The sequence below is a fragment of the Colletotrichum acutatum genome (assembly GCF_030867785.1).
Source record: "Colletotrichum acutatum strain CBS 112980 chromosome Unknown BDZ83scaffold_142, whole genome shotgun sequence".
Lineage (NCBI taxonomy): Eukaryota > Fungi > Ascomycota > Sordariomycetes > Glomerellales > Glomerellaceae > Colletotrichum > Colletotrichum acutatum.
The window spans coordinates 79982-99149 of NW_026849136.1; the positions used below are offsets into that span (position 1 = coordinate 79982).

General features: G+C 49.7%; 8 protein-coding genes across 8 annotated transcripts; 6 read left to right on the plus strand and 2 right to left on the minus strand.

The window, feature by feature from the left end:
- Positions 1 to 50: 50 nt before the first annotated feature.
- On the minus strand, positions 51 to 859 carry BDZ83DRAFT_92394 (uncharacterized protein). Its single transcript, XM_060516013.1, has one exon. It carries the CDS (start codon positions 745 to 747, stop codon positions 142 to 144), a length of 606 nt encoding a protein of 201 aa, XP_060359587.1. The 5' UTR covers positions 748 to 859; the 3' UTR covers positions 51 to 141.
- On the minus strand, positions 859 to 3056 carry BDZ83DRAFT_92302 (uncharacterized protein). Its single transcript, XM_060516012.1, has 2 exons — positions 2458 to 3056; positions 859 to 2383 (listed from the first exon to the last, which is right to left on the minus strand). Exons 1-2 carry the CDS (start codon positions 2896 to 2898, stop codon positions 971 to 973), a joined length of 1854 nt encoding a protein of 617 aa, XP_060359588.1. The 5' UTR covers positions 2899 to 3056; the 3' UTR covers positions 859 to 970.
- Positions 3057 to 4905: 1849 nt separating this feature from the next.
- On the plus strand, positions 4906 to 5744 carry BDZ83DRAFT_744590 (uncharacterized protein). Its single transcript, XM_060513162.1, has 2 exons — positions 4906 to 5157; positions 5244 to 5744. The coding sequence occupies exons 1-2, from the start codon at positions 4977 to 4979 to the stop codon at positions 5720 to 5722; spliced, it is 660 nt and encodes a 219-aa protein (XP_060359589.1). The 5' UTR covers positions 4906 to 4976; the 3' UTR covers positions 5723 to 5744.
- An 833-nt stretch (positions 5745 to 6577) lies between these two features.
- On the plus strand, positions 6578 to 8557 carry BDZ83DRAFT_744591 (transmembrane amino acid transporter protein-domain-containing protein; the record flags this gene model as incomplete). Its single annotated transcript, XM_060513163.1, has 10 exons — positions 6578 to 6693; positions 6768 to 6898; positions 6971 to 7100; positions 7165 to 7362; positions 7437 to 7561; positions 7629 to 7764; positions 7849 to 7981; positions 8039 to 8109; positions 8170 to 8278; positions 8357 to 8557. The coding sequence occupies 10 exons, from the start codon at positions 6578 to 6580 to the stop codon at positions 8555 to 8557; spliced, it is 1350 nt and encodes a 449-aa protein (XP_060359590.1).
- A 1730-nt stretch (positions 8558 to 10287) lies between these two features.
- Positions 10288 to 12243, plus strand: BDZ83DRAFT_589688 (glycosyl hydrolase family 71-domain-containing protein; the record flags this gene model as incomplete). The annotated part of the gene is made up of 3 exons (XM_060506257.1): positions 10288 to 10365; positions 10427 to 11061; positions 11118 to 12243. Coding segments are annotated over 3 exons (1839 nt in total), but the record flags the coding sequence as incomplete, so codon positions are not given.
- Positions 12244 to 12372: 129 nt separating this feature from the next.
- On the plus strand, positions 12373 to 14052 carry BDZ83DRAFT_589706 (PLC-like phosphodiesterase; the record flags this gene model as incomplete). The annotated part of the gene is made up of 1 exon (XM_060506259.1): positions 12373 to 14052. The coding sequence occupies one exon, from the start codon at positions 12373 to 12375 to the stop codon at positions 14050 to 14052; it is 1680 nt and encodes a 559-aa protein (XP_060359592.1).
- A 381-nt stretch (positions 14053 to 14433) lies between these two features.
- Positions 14434 to 15785, plus strand: BDZ83DRAFT_638029 (uncharacterized protein). The gene is made up of 3 exons (XM_060509344.1): positions 14434 to 14822; positions 14901 to 15475; positions 15535 to 15785. The coding sequence occupies exons 1-2, from the start codon at positions 14482 to 14484 to the stop codon at positions 15346 to 15348; spliced, it is 789 nt and encodes a 262-aa protein (XP_060359593.1). The 5' UTR covers positions 14434 to 14481; the 3' UTR covers positions 15349 to 15475; positions 15535 to 15785.
- Positions 15786 to 16976: 1191 nt separating this feature from the next.
- On the plus strand, positions 16977 to 18217 carry BDZ83DRAFT_756911 (uncharacterized protein; the record flags this gene model as incomplete). The annotated part of the gene is made up of 3 exons (XM_060514819.1): positions 16977 to 17052; positions 17298 to 18011; positions 18060 to 18217. The coding sequence occupies 3 exons, from the start codon at positions 16977 to 16979 to the stop codon at positions 18215 to 18217; spliced, it is 948 nt and encodes a 315-aa protein (XP_060359594.1).
- Between the last annotated feature and the right edge of the window lie 951 nt (positions 18218 to 19168).

Below are 19168 nucleotides of genomic sequence, written 5' to 3' on the forward strand. Positions count from 1 at the left end.
AAAGCGTGCATTTTGTGGCTTTCACTTCGTCTGGGAGACTCATTTACGGCAGTGTCTTTGTGATGCCCTGTCATTGCCTCAGGCTGGTTATGAAAGGAGATAACTGCCCGGATCTGAGATTATTGTCATGTTAAATCATCATTATGGAGCGTTCGCGGATAGCCGCTCAAAAACTTGTGACAAGCCTCTCAACAATTTCGAGTCATCAGCTTCAAGAAGCAGCAGTAACGGAAAACAATGTCCCGGTGACGGGTCCTGGTTCTTCCCGCCGACGACCGACTCGTCCTTCTCTCCTATAGCACGGAGACCAACTTGGAGCACCAAATGAGCCATCGTCCACTCACAAGGAAACACCACGACATCTCCTTCACCCGATGACGTCCCCTCACAAGTGAGACTTGCGAAAAGCTGCTGGTGACGAACGAGTTGTAACCCTGCGTTGCTCACACCGCCACAAATGGTGGATGGATCTCCGCCTGGTGTTGGCCAGAGAGTTGTAATGAGCGACATGCCGTGGTGGTAGTGCAGCGAGCCCCAGGAGAGTAAATTTTCTTGAAGGGCGTGACTCCATGGTATTGAAGATGGTATTGAACATGAAGAAGAAATTGAGGTTGTGATCTCTTTCCATCTCGCAAACCATGAGTCGAGACTTTGGCGATAAGTCTCGCACATTTCTCGAAGGTGTTGAGCCTCGTGGATGACTGAAGTGTTGCGCTCGCGAGACAGAATGGTGCTGTGGACCTGCATTTTGAGGAGGGATACTTGGTATGAAGAGATTGAGATCTCATCTTGGAGGCTGTTGCCGCTCTTTTCTACGAGCTCCTATGACATGGTGTCAGATACAGATGGAATGAGGTGTGTGTTGGAGACGTACGCGACGGAGATCGTCTCCGATGACTAGTAGACTTGGTCGACCAAAAGCAATCGAAACATGACTTCATAGAACCATCAGCCTCTTGTTCTATGAGTCTTAATGCTCGAGTGAGTGAACATACCTCTCCAAAGTGTACAAAGTCCTAGTAAGCATGCAAAATACCCCATGGTCCTCATCCTCCTCCATCGACGGCCGATGGGACAAGTCGAGAAACAGACGGATGGCGAAGCCTAGGTGTCGCCAGACATCACCTGCGCTGGGTTCGAGGAGTGTGTAGACGCAGATGAGGAGGGTTCGTTGAAATAAACTGAGGTTGTCGGCGCGGGAGGCGTGGGCACAAGTCACTGGGAGGGAGACTATGGCGTTTTGGAAGTGATGCTCTGCGAGGGCATAGAGCGAGGGTGTAGATTTGCTGCCGATTTGGGCGCCGAGGGCGATTATTAGGTTGAAGAGAGGGGTATTGTGAGGGCGTGGAGGAGTAGCGTTTGGGTGGTAGTATGCGTTCAGGTTGTTGTTGAGGATTTGGGGTTGGAAGATTGGGAAGAAGGTGTTTATTGAGCGGCTGAAGAGGTTGAAGATGGGAGTAGCTAGGCTTTCTGGTAAAGGTTGGAAGGAGATGAGGCTTTGAAAAGTGAGAATTGTGTCCCTTGTAGCAGCGGGTAGGGCCGACGGTACTTCGTAGCCTGGTTTGTGTTGAAGCCGATCTCGCAGGCAACCGAGAGAGGACCAAGGGCCAAAGAATACGGTGCTAGGTAAAGAGATAGATGATGCGGCATCAGAAAGCAGAGGAGCGCCCCCTTGGAGAGGCATGAATAGGGGATTCCCGGTAGCTGGTGGTTGTTGCGTATTGTCCAACGACCGTGAAGGTGATGGTATCTGCTTTGCCAGAACCTTCAGCTCCTCGATGAGAAGTTGCACACGTCGGAGTGGAATGTTTGCCTTCAGAATCGGGTCAAAAATGAAGCACTCTCGCGAGGTCCTCGCGCATTCCTTGCAAGCAGGGAGTTGACGCTGACACTTTGTCCGTCTATCCCTACAAAAGCTGCAAGAGGGGATTGCATCTAGGATGACATCTAGTTCCTTTTCCAAGTCGCTTGAATTGTTCTCACTGGGTGTTTGCGCAAGCTCAGCCCTCGTTCCGATAGGGTCTCGGGAAGGCGAAGAGGCGGTCTGCCCGCCGCCGGGGGGAAGCGAGAAGCAGCTTTGGTTGGTGACAAAGTCTTGGTCTATGAAGTCTGTCCACCATTGTTCGTCACTCAGAAAGTCTTTGCCCACGTTTTCTGGTTCGGAAGGAGGCGGCGCGGGTTTCTTTGGAGGCGGAAAGGGGATATTTCGGTGGCTGATGCTGTGGATTCGCCGCTGGGTCACTAGACAGTCGATTTCTTCCAGGACTTGCATGTCGTAGTGGCTTCCGTTATGGCCGAGTGGGTTGCGTAGGTTGGTGTCGATGATTTCGTTGATGTAGCTTGCTGTGTCTGATAGGGGTGGCCATCTGCTCGAGAGGTTGGTCTGTGATTTTGTGTCAGTGGCTTTTTTTGGGATGAATCCTCTTTTCGGGTTTCCTGCTAGTGGACTGGACGTACGAGGAGTGCTGAGATATTATTCAACGAGGTGGTGGCAATATCTGCAAGTGAGGCACGCTGTAACTTTGTAGCGTGGTTTCGAAGAGCGTAAAGCAAGAGCATGCCAGCTTGGAATATTCTGTTGCCGATTTCAAATACCATGACAATACCGCCAGACTCGGTTGCTTTCGCATCCAGTGATATCAGCTCGATGGCAGCCTTCACCACGGATACTACAGATGATTCGGAAACCACGATGTTACGGGAGCAAGGCCGGTGTAACATGATTTGGCATTGGAGGCAATTAGCAACCAGCGATGAGTGCGAGTTTCCTTGCGTCGATACTCCTTGAGAGAGACGTTGTGTCCTGAGATCCATTTGCTGGACCCAGTCTTCATGTGAGCCTGAATGACTAGGAACAGGGCGATCGAAGAATTGGGTTGCCTGGATCTCGGACTTCATGATGCAGACTTGGAGGTCGAGGAGGAATTGCCGCTCTTTTGGGTGACTAACTCGCCCCAGGCCGGCACCCTCAGACAAGTCAGAAACCTCACCGCCGCCGTAGGGCAGCCGGGTTGTGATGTGCTCGTCACTCAAGGCGACTGGACATCCTCCAGAGATGGACACGATCCTGTCGAGCTGATAGACCTTTATGGGCGTGTGTAAGCAACAAGCCTGGCCTAAATTCTCACTGATCATGCACTTACAACCCAGAAGATGCGTCGACGCTGCTCTGCGTGTGCTGCATCTCTAAATATGCGTGATCCTGGTTCTTGATGCAACCCTAGACTTACGGCCATGCGCATAGCCTCTCCGGTGAGATACCATAGATTAGACGTCTGAGGTAGCAACAGCGCAAGCTGTATGAACAATGTCAGACACTGCAAAGCCGGAATGGAGCTTTCTTGCAGCAACTCGTCGACGTACTTCATGGCGTCCGCGTGTAGAGCCTCACTAAGAGCCGCGACTTTACGAAAGTCTTGGTTCTTGGAGTTGAGGGCACTAATTGCCATGATCATCGAGATGACGAATCGAGAAAGGGCATTTAGAACACGGGAAGGCCCCGGTTCAGCGCTGTTGATGCATGTGTGGTTCAAGTGGTAGGTTAGCTCTGTCTCCGAGAAACAGGGGAATCGCGGGAGGATCTCTTCGGCGTAGTTTTTGAATAGCCGTTCTATCACATTGAGAGGAACGTATTGTGAGTTGAAGCTTGAGAACTGAGTTGCGTATGCTTGGCCTGCTGTCCGGGGGTTGACTTCGTGATAGATCCCGCGAATTGGGATTTTTAGTGGGGGACGTTCAGAGGGATAGAAGAGTTTCGACTTATGCGGAAGTATCGCTGAGCTTTGGAAGAGACTGCGAGAAAAATGACTTGTGGTTGAGATGGAGGCTAGTTGAGCGGCGAGATCGTGAGCGTTGTCTGCTTCGCAGATTTCAATGGAGGAGCTATGGTGATATGCATCTGCTGAGACGAAATTCAGTCGCTGCAACTCGGCCAAGCGATGTTCTAGGTACTGCAGAAGACTACCAGCGGGTAAAATTAGTTGCCATTTCATTATTGCCAAATCCATGAGACAACACAACTTGCCTGCGAGGAACTTCGATAGACTTTTGCCGGTTGATTGCGGTGCACTCAGCTCTGGCCGCAACGCATCTTAGACATCTCGGCGTGCCTCTGTCGCACTGAATGAGACCATCAGTCAAGGGGGCAATAACCCAAGGAGAATTTACTAACTTCATACCTTTTGCTTGAGTCGATGGCACCGGGCGCAGGCTGGCGTAGACCTGTGCCTTTTGCTTCTCAGGTCGGAACCCATCTTCAACCAGCCGCCGTGATCAATTTGAGGATTGCCTACGACACTAACATTTAGAAAGACTGAACAAGCATCAGGAAGTAACTTGGTCGCTGTCAACTAGTGGATCTGCTTCTTTACACGCACACGAAATCAGAGATGACTCTGTTATTGTTGATGTTAGAACGCCTGGGGATGAGGGGGTTAGTTGGTTCGCACGTGATTGGCTGCTCTTCATCCCCACCAACTAGACTCGGAGATGAATCCATCTTGGCCTCCTAGATGAATCCAGATTCACTCTCATACTGAATGCTATTAAGATTTGATGCATACTATTTTATCGAGATCAATTTCTCCATGTAACGTGAGAATCTCGTTTGTGTTGGTGAACTGACCCCCTCAAGTTGATACGCCTTCACTTATGTTTTCGAAGCTTACATCGTAAAGCGCGTCCGCTCAAAAATGGAACACAACTCGTACAGATATAGGATCAAACCTGTCGAGAGATCCGGAGTTTTCAGAATCTACTGAGGAAAAGCCTAGGCCCATAGCTTGATATCCATAGAGTTGTCGGTAAGACTTGCTGTGTATAATGACGACATGTGAGTCCGCGACCAGGTATAAGTACCCCACCGCCGGTCCACATCAAGATATCGATATTCATCATTCTATCATCTACATCGTCCTTATATCTACTTTCTACGCTCAAACCTGGGTTAAACTTGCCTCAAGTCATTAAACGACAATATGCCGTCCCAAGCTGTCCAGCGCATCAGCATTCGCTGGTTGCCCGAGCCTGCCTATGAAGATACCGATACGATCGCGCTCAACGTAGGAAGGTACTTTATAGACTTGCGGATTACTAAAGGAACTCAAACCATTCAATGGAGCCGCGCGGGAGAGAGAATGTCTTTGGAAACTGAGCCCCGTACGTAGTGTGTTCATCTTACCGGATATTCTACTTGAAGGCTCGATCATCCAAGATCATTTTTTGATGTATTGACTGAGTTGCAGCTACATTCCGATGGACACATATCGTCGACTCCTTGAACTTGACCGTACCTGACGATGCCCATCTCGAGAAGCTGCCCAATGGCGATGACCTCGAAATCGGTACTACACCTTGTCCTCACAAGAATGGTGTTCCGACCGACTACGAAGAAGTCTGGAGAGATGTTACGAAATGTAACACGGACAATATGCCTTCCTGGATTATCCAGAGCACAGACGGAAGAACTTTCATTGGCAAAGTCGGGGTCATATATCTCGCCATCCATAAGGCGTCAGATGAAGAATTTGCCGCACGACGAGAAGACCTCAAGCCCCAACATGGAATTTGGGAGTGCAAATTTGAGTCTGAGAACGAAGGGAAAATGCCAAAAGCGTCCGCGGTGGTGGCTTTGATAGACAAGAAAGCGCAAAAGTCGGTGGATGGAGATCTGATCAGCATTGATGGTGTGGATTTCGTATTCCGGGGTGTTAGCCAAGACTAAGGATGTGTATATCTAGGGCCGGAATTGAACTCTGTAATCAAAATTCTCGTTCGAGCAAGTTAGAAACTCCCTAGAATGAAGAGACATTATGATTTCCGGCCGTGATGATCTCCCATCGCCAATCGCACTTGCCTTAGACTCAAACGCGAAGGCAGTCTGATCAAAGACTTGATCGATCAGTATGATTCCATGACGAATGATGCCAGCTCCAAGTCTCTCTTGATGTCAAGACTAGCGTAGCAGGATGAGCGGTAATTCGCTAGCGTCGGCTTTTCGCGAAGTCCCACTTACCCACAACCATTATCTACAGTGGGATGGGGGTTGGGGGCTTTATCTCCATGGGGAACCCAAGTGATTCCCCCGCAGATAGGATCGGCGACATCCCCGTCTGCATTCTGTAACCTATGATAACGCACTCCGCTGACGGCGGTCGAGATTGTCACCTGGCAGTGACAGTATGTCATTGAGATAGCGCCTTGCCGGACATGAGCATGGAAGTGGATCTTGAACGAGCAATCCTACAGGCTCAACAGAGTCTTGTATCTTGAATGTTACCTTGCTCTCCGAGATTGCTGCCCCTCGGTGGTTATCTAATATCTGGCGTTTCCTAGTTTCGATATAAGATGTTGTTGCTGGAGCTTCCTCGCTGAAAGATTTTGGCTCTGAAAGTTCCTTTCATGTAGTCGATAACGTGCTTGGCAACAGCGAGATAACATAAGACAACATTTATCTCGACTCAGGACTTCTGGTGCTGTGGTACTTCTCCTTCTATATTAGCCCAGTGGCAATAGCCACGGAAAATCACCTGCGATGCCACCGTACACGAGTACATCTTTGGAGGGCTCATCCGAGAAAATGGAGCCGGCGACGAACGGCGATGTATTCCCCGAACAAAACAACAAAACGGAGTGCATTGACATCGATGATAATCGGGAGGTCTTCCATGAGGAGGAATACAGGGCTTTAGGTTGGTAAGTCATGTTATGATCAAAGTCGGAATTTCACTTTCGAAGGCACAGATCACTGACACTGTGCATCATCTCAGGAAACGCACTGGCATCATTTTGATGAAGCTATGCTTTGCCACTGGTGTATTGACAATTCCATCGGCCTTCAGCTCAGTTGGTTACGGCCCGGGAATTGCTCTGCTCGTGGGTTGGGGAACACTGGCAACTTGTGCGCCTTCATTTCAACATTGTCTCCAACTCCCGTCTCTTGCATCATCTTACTAATCGTACGTGCCGGAAGACTATGCGTACATCATGTACGCCTTTAGAATGAGATACGCTGGAGTTCACAGCATTGCTGATGCTGCGGCGCTGATGGGCGGACCTATTGCCCGAGAGATTGCTGGTGGTCTCTTCTTGTTAACTTGGATGTAAGACGAAAAATAGTCTGATGAGCGACCGATTGTTGCTCTCTAATGCTGACACCCAACAAAGTCTCGCATCCGGATCTGGATTCATTGGTTTGGCGGAAGGGTTCAAAACACTTTCTAATCGCCATGTCTGCAACATTGCGTGGACGCTCATCGCAGCCACATGCACCGCGATCGTGTCTAGCATTCCCACTTTGGGGAGATTGTCGATCCTAGCTTGGATAGGGTTTGCTTCTATTTTCACGGCTGTCTTCATTGTTGTGTGAGTTTGTCAACTCTTCTCAATGATCGTCAACTTGGAGCTTTATCGAATTGCTGACAATATTCCGCCCTAAGGGTTGGCGTGACGCAAGTCGACCGGCCTGCGGCAGCGCCACAGACCGGACCATATGACATGGAAGTACACGTCGTAGGAGCCCCTGGATTCGTCCCAGGAGTTGTCGCTGCCGTCAACCTTTTTAGTAAGTTGTGCTACTGTGATGCATTGATTGAATTGACATCTGGGATACGAGACTAATAGTCGTGAAGCTGGTTATGGATCTACACCAACCTTCATGCCCGTGATTGCGGAGATGAGGAGCCCAAGATCTTTCACCAAATCTCTATTCTCGTCTCAAGTGTTTCTAGCCTCATGTTATGTCGCATTCGGTACGGTTGTCTACATGTGAGTAAACCAAATAGCTGGGGGACAGTCTAATGGTGTTGCAAATCAATGGAGAAGACTTGGCTGACGAAACAACACGTATAGGTATTGCGGAAAGTACGTTGCGAGTCCATCTCTGGGCTCTGCTGGCGGGACATTGGAGAAGATAGCGTATGGTGTTTCGATTCCTGGATTCATTATGACAACAACTCTTTGGGTTCATCTTGCAGCCAAATCCGTAAGAAATTAATCTTGTCCTATCAGTAAGGGTAACTACTGAGAAATGGTATACTAGCTTCTCGTACGCATTCTTCGCAACTCTGTACATCTACAAAGCAAGACCGTCATTCATTGGGTGACTTGGCTGTAAGCTCCGACCGCTTTTACAGAACAGACGTTCATCACACTGACATCGGCAAACTGCAGTGGCTCGACGATAGGCATTAGCGCGTTGGCTTTTATAATCGCTGAAGCGGTCCCATTCTTTAGCTATCTGGTTGGGCTCATTGGTTCTATTTGCTGCATGCCTACTTGTGTAAGTGCAAGCCGATCTACCAGACTTCAGGGCAAGTCTCGATGTGACTGTTCACTAACGACTCGCGCCACATGAAAGCTGATCATACCAGCATTCATGGGCCTCTACATGGACTGGGAGAAAAAATGCTCTAGTAAAGTTAAGATGTCTCTCTGTGCCCTGCACATTTTTACGATAGTCCTAGGATCATTCATGACCGTTGTGGGCACTTACACAACAATCCAAAGCATCATCGATGCCTACAATGATGGAAGGGTAGGATCAGCTTTCACTTGCTAGAATGATGGGCGGGAGCGACGACGAGGAAAATTAGATATTGTGGCTGCCAAATGCCCTACAATAAGATTGGGATGGCTTGACGACCAGCCTGAAAGGATTTTGCCCATAACTGTCAGTCTCAACAACATTTGACGCAGACTCAATTGAACTGCATCGAGGGGAAACATACCGTGATAGATCCAGCCTCAAACATAATTCGACACTAATAAATAGGGTTGTGTCTACATAAATGTCCACTCATAAGAAGTGAAGGACTTGAAATAAGATTGATGTATCATGTCAGGAAAATTCATTCATGAAGTGTGCGGAATCACTCTGAACATTGTAGGAATGGTTCTCAAAGTTGAATCAAATCCGGAACTCCCCGGTCCGACTTTCCCAAGACAACGGCCGCGGACTTTTTGCCCAATGGTCTGATTGAATTTGCTGACCAGAAAATATTGGGTGAAAGACTTCAGCCTTCTTCCGGTGTTGAACATGTTGTGATGGGTGCAAAAATGCCCCTGCAGCTGTGTGGTCCCGAGCCTAGCGAAATTCGCGTATGACATTTCACGATGTTAATTTGCAACCAACAGACAACCGGATCACCTACCCGCCCCTCTTCAACACTGAGTCATTGCAATCATTGTGTGCAGGTATCGGTCCCCAAAGCAAAAGTCTGTCACATGCATAGTATTTGCCTTTTCGGCCGATAGCTTTTGTTCATCCAGATTTTCCTACTGCAAGGGCCCATGCGGTAAGAAGGCGTCGATGAGGGCACCATCCGCTGAAGATGAGTCTAGCCCAGAACACTCAACTGAGATGTTACATTGCCGCCTGAAATCTTGAGCATATCTGAATCTCTATTCGCTCGCGAGAAATATACCTCAGGGAATCAATCAAATAGGCAGGAGCCAAGCTCCCGGCGTCCTCCGCATTTAGGGTCCAACGTTCCAACTGCATATCGACAGGCGGCACCCGGCCAAGACATACCGCATTGGGAAAAAAGCCTTCTCCTCGCTTGCGACGGCCCGTAAAAGCATAAATCAGGCTCGGCATTGATTGGACTGTCATTGAAGGTGCCTGTGATCCCTGCCTGTTCGGAAAGATATTCATACGGATGTCGACTGACATTGAATTCCCCAGTGGGAGCCGAGAAAGCTCACCACTTTAGGCCACTACAAGTCTCCAAAAGCGAATGAGTTTTTTTTTATTCTATTTTTTTACATATATAGTTGTGCAGTAGTGTAATCTACAAGTTGAGAGTTGTTCAATATCTTGATCTAAGCCAGCATTTCTCGGCAGCCTAGAGGAGTTGAATTAAAGCCCTTGTGACTCTGGATACCATGTTCTGATGACAGGGCTCTGAGATATTTTCTTGCCACACTCTCACGGACGATACTGTGCCTCAGACCTACACTGCATGATGGGTCAGCTGCTGGTGTTGCGAGAAATTAATCGTGCTGTGCCTCAGCTTCATTGAGTCGAAGCCTGGTCCGGGCCGTCTGGGCCCACGGAAGATGAGCATTCTGAATGGTGTTCGTGTCTGACAGACGACTGGGTTCTTTTCTGAGAGATTTCTTCATTCAGAGATAGGAGAGAGAGTGAGGGAAGTAGGGTAGTCGAAATGGAGCAAAACTGAGATATAAATGCTATTGAAGCCGTCACGTTCTTGATGCAATTCTCCAGCAAACCTTTCTTCTGGATTCATTGTTTAAACATTCCGGCATTTTACACTGTGTCTTGAAGCTATGAAACTCAACGTCCTTCTTTTAGCCGTTGCTGGCGCAGTCCGTGTCCAGAGTGCTGCAGTTTTCGCACATTTCATGGTCAGTCCACAGAACGAAATGCTATTCTTTGGCCGATGAACCTCTACTTACACTCTGCCAGGTGGGAAACACGGCCGAGTACACAGAAATCACCTGGCGTACGGACATAAGACTCGCCAAAGAAGCTCATATCGACGCCTTTGCCCTTAATATGGCCCATGGAGAGTCTATGAACGAGATTTCTCTTGAGCGCGCTTTCAATGTCGCCAAAGACGAAGGCTTCAAGCTTCTATTCTCTTTCGACTACGCTGGGCGAGGTCCTTGGCCGAAGGAGACAGTCATAAGCTATCTGAAGAAGTATACATCAAAAGCCGAGTACTTTAAGCACAGTGATGGAAGACCTTTGGTCTCTACCTTCGAGGGCCCTGGCAATGCAAAAGACTGGATCGACATCAAAAGCCAAGTCAGCTGCTTCTTCATACCTGACTGGTCGTCGGAAGGAGCAAAGCCAGCTCTGGCTCTCGGAAACAACGTCGCGGATGGCCTCTTCAACTGGGCTGCTTGGCCTTGGGGTCCTCGAGATATGGACACTTATGTCGATGCCTCGTACTTTCAGTACTTGGGCAAGAAGCCGTATATGATGCCTGTTTCGCCGTGGTTTTACACCAATATGCCCGGGTACAACAAGAACTGGATGTGGCGGGGTGACGACATATGGCATGACCGGTGGATTCAGGTCATTTACAACCAGCCTGAGTAAGTAGCAGTATAGTAGTGCTTCAAAAATGATATTATACTAACATACATCAAAGATACGTCCAAATCATCTCTTGGAACGACTATGGCGAATCTCATCACATTGGTCCTCTTTACAACCACGCTACGGAGGCGTTCACGGTTGGAAAAGCGCCATACAACTATGCCAACAACAGACCTCACGATGGCTGGCGTCAGACTCTACCTTTCTGGATTGACTACTACAAGACTGGCAAAGCTACTGTATCTCAAGAGAGTCTCGTTGTCTGGTACCGTACAAGTCCATCCAGCGCCTGCTCTGAGGGTGACACCGTCGGCAACACAGCAAGCCAACTTCAAATCGAGTTCCCTCCACAGCTTATCATGTTGGACAAGGTATTTTTCTCCGCAGTACTCGCATCGACAGCTGAGGTCACAGTCACAGTTGGTGGCAAGACTTTTACTCCGAAATGGTCTTCGGTTCCCGATGGAGGTGTTGGCGTCTATCATGGCAGCGTGGTCCTCCTTAGTGAGACCGGCGATGTGAACGTCCAGCTCTCCAGACCTGGGAGACTTCTAGCAAGAGTAGACGGACCTGCCTTCAGCTCTGCGAGCTGCGACAATGGGCGTACTAATTGGAACCCTTGGGTTGGAAGTGCCGTCGTGGCCGGCTCCGTCTCTGCGACCATGCCAAACTCGAGACAAGACCAAGGCTGTACGAAGGGAACTGGAGCCAAGGGCTTTGAAGAGCTGTGCGAGTTCAATTGCAAGTACAACTATTGCCCCGTGTCGTCCTGCTTGTGCCAGGCTGTGGGAGTGCCCAACACAAAGCCGCCAGCGCTCGAGAAAGACGGGTTCCCCGCCAAGGGGAAGAGCGAGAATTACTCCGGACTCTGCTCGAATGCCTGTAACCTGGGGTTCTGTCCAGAAGAGTTTTGTTCTGAGACTCCTCAGACGACTATCGTACCGACCGTCTCCGAGTTTCTTCCACCTGCCTGTAGGGCAGGCACCTCTCGAGCAGGTTATGAACGCTTTGAGGGACTTTGCTCCTACGCCTGCAACTTCGGCTTCTGTCCTCTGCACGTTTGCCGATGTACATTAGAGGGAGGCCTGATAGAGCCACCAGCGCAGATACCCGGTGCAACTGGCAAGCCTGTTGGGGATTTCAATGATGAGAAGCTGTGCGAGTTTGCCTGCTCTCGTACCTGGTGTCCTGATGTTTGCAAGTCAAATGACGATGAAGAAACGGAACCGCCAATCGACCCTGATGATACCTGCCAAGCGAGCGATAGAAGCTACAGCGAGCTCCCTATTGATCGGAACGGCGAGTACATGCGCTGGTTGTTGATGGAGCCTGAGAATGCAGCAGCGACGGGCAGACAATACATCACCATCGTCAATCTCACGCCGCACCCTTTCAAGCTCACTTCAACACACAGCTACCAGATGGACGAGTTCAACTGGGGCGATATTCCTCCAGGCAAGGCGCGTCAAAATGTCGCACACTACACTGGGAAAATTGGGGCCAACAATGTCGATGACAACGGAGAAGCGTACTTTGATGTCGGGAACACTGGCAAAAAGTTTGTCGTACGTGCCACAACTCATATACCCGATACCTATCCCAGGCGCGTCGTCTTTGACCTGAGCGGGATGGGCAAGGGCCAGCGCGAGTACAGGGTGCCGGGCCAGGAGGTACCTGTGACTCTTGTCATCACGGGGAGTGATTCCTTTGGGTTCATCACTTCACTATCACACGGACCGGGAAATTGGATGAACTCTATCAAGGATACGATCCGTGACCGGAAGGTGGCCAATGTGGTGATGCCAGGCACCCACGATGCGGGCATGAGCAAGTTAACAGATGCTCTCTTGTCGGGAGGAAGTGAGGGCAACACACAAACTCAGATGTTGAACATATATGATCAACTGCGAGCCGGATCTCGCTGGTTCGACTTGCGTGTTTCCAGCGTTCATCAAGTTGTCAACTGTTGTGGCAACTATGACTTCTGGACGATGCACGTGAGTAATGAGGTTGAGGAAGTCGTGATTGGAAGAACGGGAGAGAAGTTTGACGACGTCATCAAGGAGATTAATCGATTCACGAATGAGAATCCCGGCGAGGTTATCTTCTTGCAGTTTCGCTATCTGGTCGGTGTCCGCAATGTGCCGAGCCTTGGACCCATCTATTGGGATGAAGGTATCAAGAACAAGTTCTTTGACAAACTCAAAGAGATCAACAATCGGTGCCCGGGACTTGACAGTGGCTTGCAGAAGTCGAAGATTGGCGATTTGATGGACAAGAATGATAACAATGGTTGCGTGCTTATCTTCTTGAATACCCAACATCTGTCTAAGATCTCCGATAAAGGCAAGCATACTTCAGCTGACGATGGCATCTACAACATCGATTATATCGACTTGACTGATGCGTGGCCCGAAAAAGAAGACACGAAAGAGATGGCTGAATGGGCAATAAAGAAATGGACAGATAAGACTGAGGGCAACTTCTACATCGCCCAGTGGCTCAGTACACCGCATTTCTTGACTTCGACGTTTTCATACGGCCTCCAGTCAATCGCCGTTCTGCCTACCAATCCAGCACTCTACTGGAGGGGCGTGAATGAGATCTCGGACAAAATTTTCCCCAACGTCATCTTGGTGGACTACATTGGCATGGTGATCATGAATGAGCCTGGATGGGATTCGTTGAGTGCTGAGTTGTATACTTTGGCGATCGGTCTCAACTTATACACAATCAGCGAAAACTGCGACATCAGCAAGAGAAGGTCTCCTTTGCTCCCAAGTCCGAAGAATTTGAGGAAGCCTCCGAGCCCCCTAGTATCGCAATTCAACGGCATCATTTTTGCAAATGGGACGACTATTGTCGATCCGCCGCTTGGCCTTCATCCGGGTCGCGTCGAGGTTTTGAAGAACGGGACGGTTTTCAGCAACGGCACAGTCCTGGAGGAGAGTGTGCCCAACCCGGACTTCAACTCTACTTTGTTTTGAGGCTACACAGCCGTCTATTGAACAGTTCGCGGGTATATATCTACTAGTTTAGTGGTCAGCTTGGTGGAGTTTCTACTTGATTGATGGACAACTCTTTGAAGTCATAGTCCAATGCGCGAAGTAAGCGTGTCATAAAATTGTGTGGAATTGAGAAAAGTCGCATTGGGGTCGTAGTGCAGTCCGATATTAATATGTACATACAAAACCCCGCTAGTCCCCAACCTGCCCTCTTTGGCCAGGCCCATGTCTTTTCTTGCCCTTTAGGGCCTCGCTCGTATTTGCTTTGCCTCCTTGGCGCATAACTGTGAAGGACTTGAAAGTGTATAAGAGACAAAGCCCAAGCACATTCCCAGACCCGAAATTTCTTCGGTAGTTCCAACCAAACCTCTTTCAATCTAGTTGCGTCTCCGGCGCGCTGTAGAGATAGTCATGTCTTCCAACATCACAAAATCCATTTTTGCCACAACCACTGAAAAACTCGCCATAACCACGCCTTTCGTGCAGCCGCCAGACTGTTCGAACATATGGACTATGACAGAAATGCCGCACCTACCTCTCACTTCGATCTCCAGCGGCGAAGTATACCACACCGTCATGTCAGAGGTCTCTGTCTCTGCTCCCCCGTCATCATGCTATCCCTCTGGATGGGACCGTGTCGAGATGACAAGCCGGCTCAATTTTAGCCCGGGCGTGTGCCCCGAGGATTGGACGTATTATAGCATGGCCCACACACATACCGAGGGCCCTACATCAGCTTACTGCTGCAATAGGTTTGTTTGCACTATTTTCTTCATCACCCCATCCGTTGCTTGTTGTGTCTATGACTTGACCGCTGACCAGAAGTGGAGTGGGTTCAATTACACATGGGTCAATGGGCGGGCCTGCGCCGCATGGGGTCCCAGGACAGAAGCCCTTCCCAACCCCGAGGACGCGAAATCGGACCAAGTGCTCATGATACATACACCCTGGACCGTGACTTGGGATGCATCTGACATTGCGGCCTTGACGCCAAAGCTACCGACATTGGCTAGCCTGATGATAGTGCCGACGTGGACAACTGGGCAAACGATCCCGGATGGGGTTTATGACTTTAAACCGCCGAGACTTGAGAGTGGCCCTGACTTTACAAAAGATAGTCTTTTCATGTTCCTAGTTGTTGGATGTCCTGTAATACTGTTCGTGTTGATCTGCTCATGCGTGTTTTGCTGCGTAAGGAGCTGCAGGAAGAAGAGGCGGCAAAAAAAGGCTGCGATTGTTGCGGCAACGAACGACGCACCTACCTCACCACCCAAGTGAGAGCTGAGCCTCGAAATGGAGAATTGCTTTATGACGGACTCTTGGTGTGGAACCTTGTCCTGTAAATACTTCTGTGAACAAATCCTGAGCTCTTTGACTACGTGTTGCTGGATTTGATATAACCTCGGTAGGCTTCGCTGTTTCAAGACGCAATTCAACTGAGCATCTCTGATAACCATACTGCAGAACTGTTCATGGGATTAGTGCCAACACGTTGCGAACATGATGACGTTGATCGCGTGTAGGAAACAATTCGTTTTCCCGTGACACAATGTGTTTTGCTGGAGAAAAGGGGCTCACTCTTACTTCCCATGCTTCGCACGAGCCTGCAGCCAGTCGCCTTGGAGTCGTGGTATAACGCCGGGCTGTACATGAGGTTGAAACAGTCAAAGCATGTAGTTGTCTTGGATTTATTGAAAGAATATGAATCACTGGGAAACGAAAAATAGTCGTGTGATTGCTCTCAAAGCGATTTTGTCTCGTAGGCAAGATCTTATGAAGTTGATGGCGAGCTATGGAATATCGGTATATAAGGAGCTTTGACTAATATCGCTGTTGCCTCATCCACAATACGGCCGAATTTACTGTTACGAATCTGCTCATCGAGAGAAGGGACGCGACGTTGATTGAGGTTCGGAGAGGAAAAGCCTAAGTACACAACCACAGCTAATTAGCGCATGTGCACTTGAGCAATAACAGATGCGCTGCATGCCATTGGCTCATTACTCTTCTGAATGCATTTGGAACATGGGAACTCGCTTGAGTGAAGATGAAATGCAACTTCACTTGGAGTGGAGTGCGGTCTGAGAAGAAGCTGCCCTGGGTAATGCAGTGTGACGTGGCTTCCGGTTAGTAGAGGCTAAGTCTCTCTCACATTCGTCCACGAAGTAGCTACTCACTATCTAACACATTTCGGCAGCCCCCTGACCAATTGATGATGCTGCGATTGTAAACCAATTCAAGGCAACTGCTCATTAGTATGTTCCTTGCCGGCTGAAACTGGATTGCAAGCTGTCAAGCTGAGGTCACATACAGGAAAAGCATTGAGAAAGTTCAGTTGCTTTTGATCCAGCTAAGATTGGGAGGTTTCACTTCATCTGCTCGGCCCAGCGCAATTTTATAACCAACGCAGGCGAGAACGCTGACTTCTGCACAACTAGGGCGCAGCTAGAAACTGAACTTGGCACCAGGCAACGTTGAACGGAGTGATTCGATCTTCTCCCAGTAAAAACGGGTCTTTGTCTCGCAGTATATGTGAGTAGCCGGACAACAAGCTGTTGGAACCATTGGAATTGGAGTCTAGACAGGCGAGGCCTCAAATTAGACCCAACCAACAAGCCCAACGGGGGCCCGATCACATCTGGCAGAAATTTCTCATGATCCGTCGAGAACCTTGCAGATTCGAGCATTCTGCTTGGTCCGTCGGCTGTCTTGTCTTTTCTGGTAACACTTTCCTGCCGCAGGCCACGCTTGGCTGTCACTGAGGCACATACCATCGAGAGTAGGGCCCATTGGGTCGATCAGACACCATTCCTCCAACAACAACTCTTCAGTCTAGCTGTCAGCTTCGCAATTGTCTTCTGCTCGTTCTATATACACCCCGAGCAGGCTCTCGTTGCTCCGTCGCGATGAGGGCCACGACATTTGTCCTCGCGGCAGTGATTCGCTTCGCATACGCTCAAGACATAGACGACATTCCTGAATGTGCTCAGGATTGCCTGGGCGAGAGCCCTACGGAAAACTGCCACGTATTGAGAAAACCCGATTGTGCTTGCCGTCTTGGAACGAGCGATCTCTTTCGTGCCCAATGGGCCGCCTGCATAAAGAGATTTTGCAGGTACCAAGAAAAAACATTTCAAGGTATGCTTCTCTTGATCTCACAATAAGAAAAGCTTTTCCGTCTTTCACTCCCTTTGACTTTTCAGCCCTGTGTTGACGCTAAGTTTAAGATGTGTGGCCCCCCTTTGCGGCCTACTGCGTCGCCAATGGCTGGCTCAATACTTTCCAGACGGATGTGATCTCTACAGCGACATTGACAGAAACACAACCCAGTATCATCACCATTACTAAGTCCGCCACGTACGACGTCGGTGACAAATATACTACCGTGGATATCGAGACATCCACATCAAGGATAGAGTCTGGTTTGACCGCATCACAAGCCACAACACCGACGGCGCAATCTACAGCCTCTATACCCGAATCTACTCCGACCGCCGAGCCTACGTCTACGATTGATGGTGGCAATAGCGAATCCTCCTCCGATAGATTATCGACGGGAGTGAAAGCTGGTATTGGAGCTGGAGCTGCCCTCGTGGCAATGCTGGCTGTGGTTCTACTCTTTTGGTGGCGAAAGAGGAAGAAGGCCAGCCAGGGTGACGGTAACGAAGATATCACACCAGAGCTCAGCGGCGGGGACAAATCCAACAGATATGAATTGGATTCATACACGGCACCATTGGAAGCCGACAAGAAGAGCCCTGCAATATTCTCAAATCAACAGAATCAGATGATGGCCGAGCTGGACGGAACTCCGTGCGCATCGCCTGAGCCCAACATTCACGAAAGGCACGAGGTCACGCCTTCAGTTGAGCAGCACACGGTATCACCGGAGGTCGTGTCCACGATTTCGCCCCCAAAGTCGACCCTGTCATCTGCACCAAGTAGGTTGTCACCGACTATGATTGGAAATCGTATTGATTCCCTGCCAGAGCCCCTAATTGCTGATATGGCTGAGCTGGAACACCTACTACATGAGGAGCGGCTCTTGAGAGACAGGAGACAGACGTTGGAGCAGTTGCAACGGATACAAGCGGACGAACTTGCTTTGGGGGAGCGAATCAGGACTCTGCGGCAAAGTCGCAGCTAGGGATAAGCATCCAAGCACGCTGCTTCACGAGGCTCCCATAGTAATCCTTCATCAGCGTCGCCTGTCGTACGAATCTTGAACAGAAGAGGCTCAGGATTTATGGCGGCTATGATTGATTGAAGGCATACAGAAGTAAAAATATCAACTCTTCCAACAATGTAGGTATACAATTGAAAATCAGCCCCAGTGGAGACGTTTGGCAGAATTTCGGCTGAAGTCAATGTTATTCTTTTCTGTTTCCGCACAGATACATGCATCGAAGCACGATGACGTCGCTCGATACTCCCAACCCACCGGACCACAGATACCTAAAATAGTCAGTTATCATTATGGCTGAATAGCACCGAGGTCAAATCTCGAATGAGGGGAACCTTCGAACCGACGATATGCGGAAAAGTGTTTCCGACCCGTCTGAACTCCTATCCCACTACACACCATCTTGGAGGTACAACTTCCCTCTCGCCTAATTTTTCTTGGCATCTGCTGTTAGTGAATGAGTGAGCCTACCACCAAATTACTAACAGCCGAAAACTCTTCACCTCCCCTTGCCGGAGCCCGCATCCGCGATGGCCTCACAGCCGCCGTCGGGCACCGGACTGATGTCGGCCGACCAAGCCGACCCCGAACCAGGCTCCGGGACACCTCCGGAGCCGAACCCCACCTCAAGAGCTAAGCGACGCCGCGACGCCGAGGCACAGCCGACCCGGCCCAGCCTAACGGGAAGCCAGCTTGATGCCACCACCGACGCCCCTACCTCGGCCGAGGGGCCCGCAGCCTCTACCGCATCTGCTCCGAGCGGATCTGCCACAGGGTCCGTCTTGACAGCCCTTGCAGAAGAAGCTAGACAGTACGAGGCACGGAAAGACGTCTTTCTGACCATTGCACGGTCCGTCGACAGCGTTGTCGCCAGCTTTGACGGTTCTAGAAAGCAGATCGCGAAAGAAGCCACTG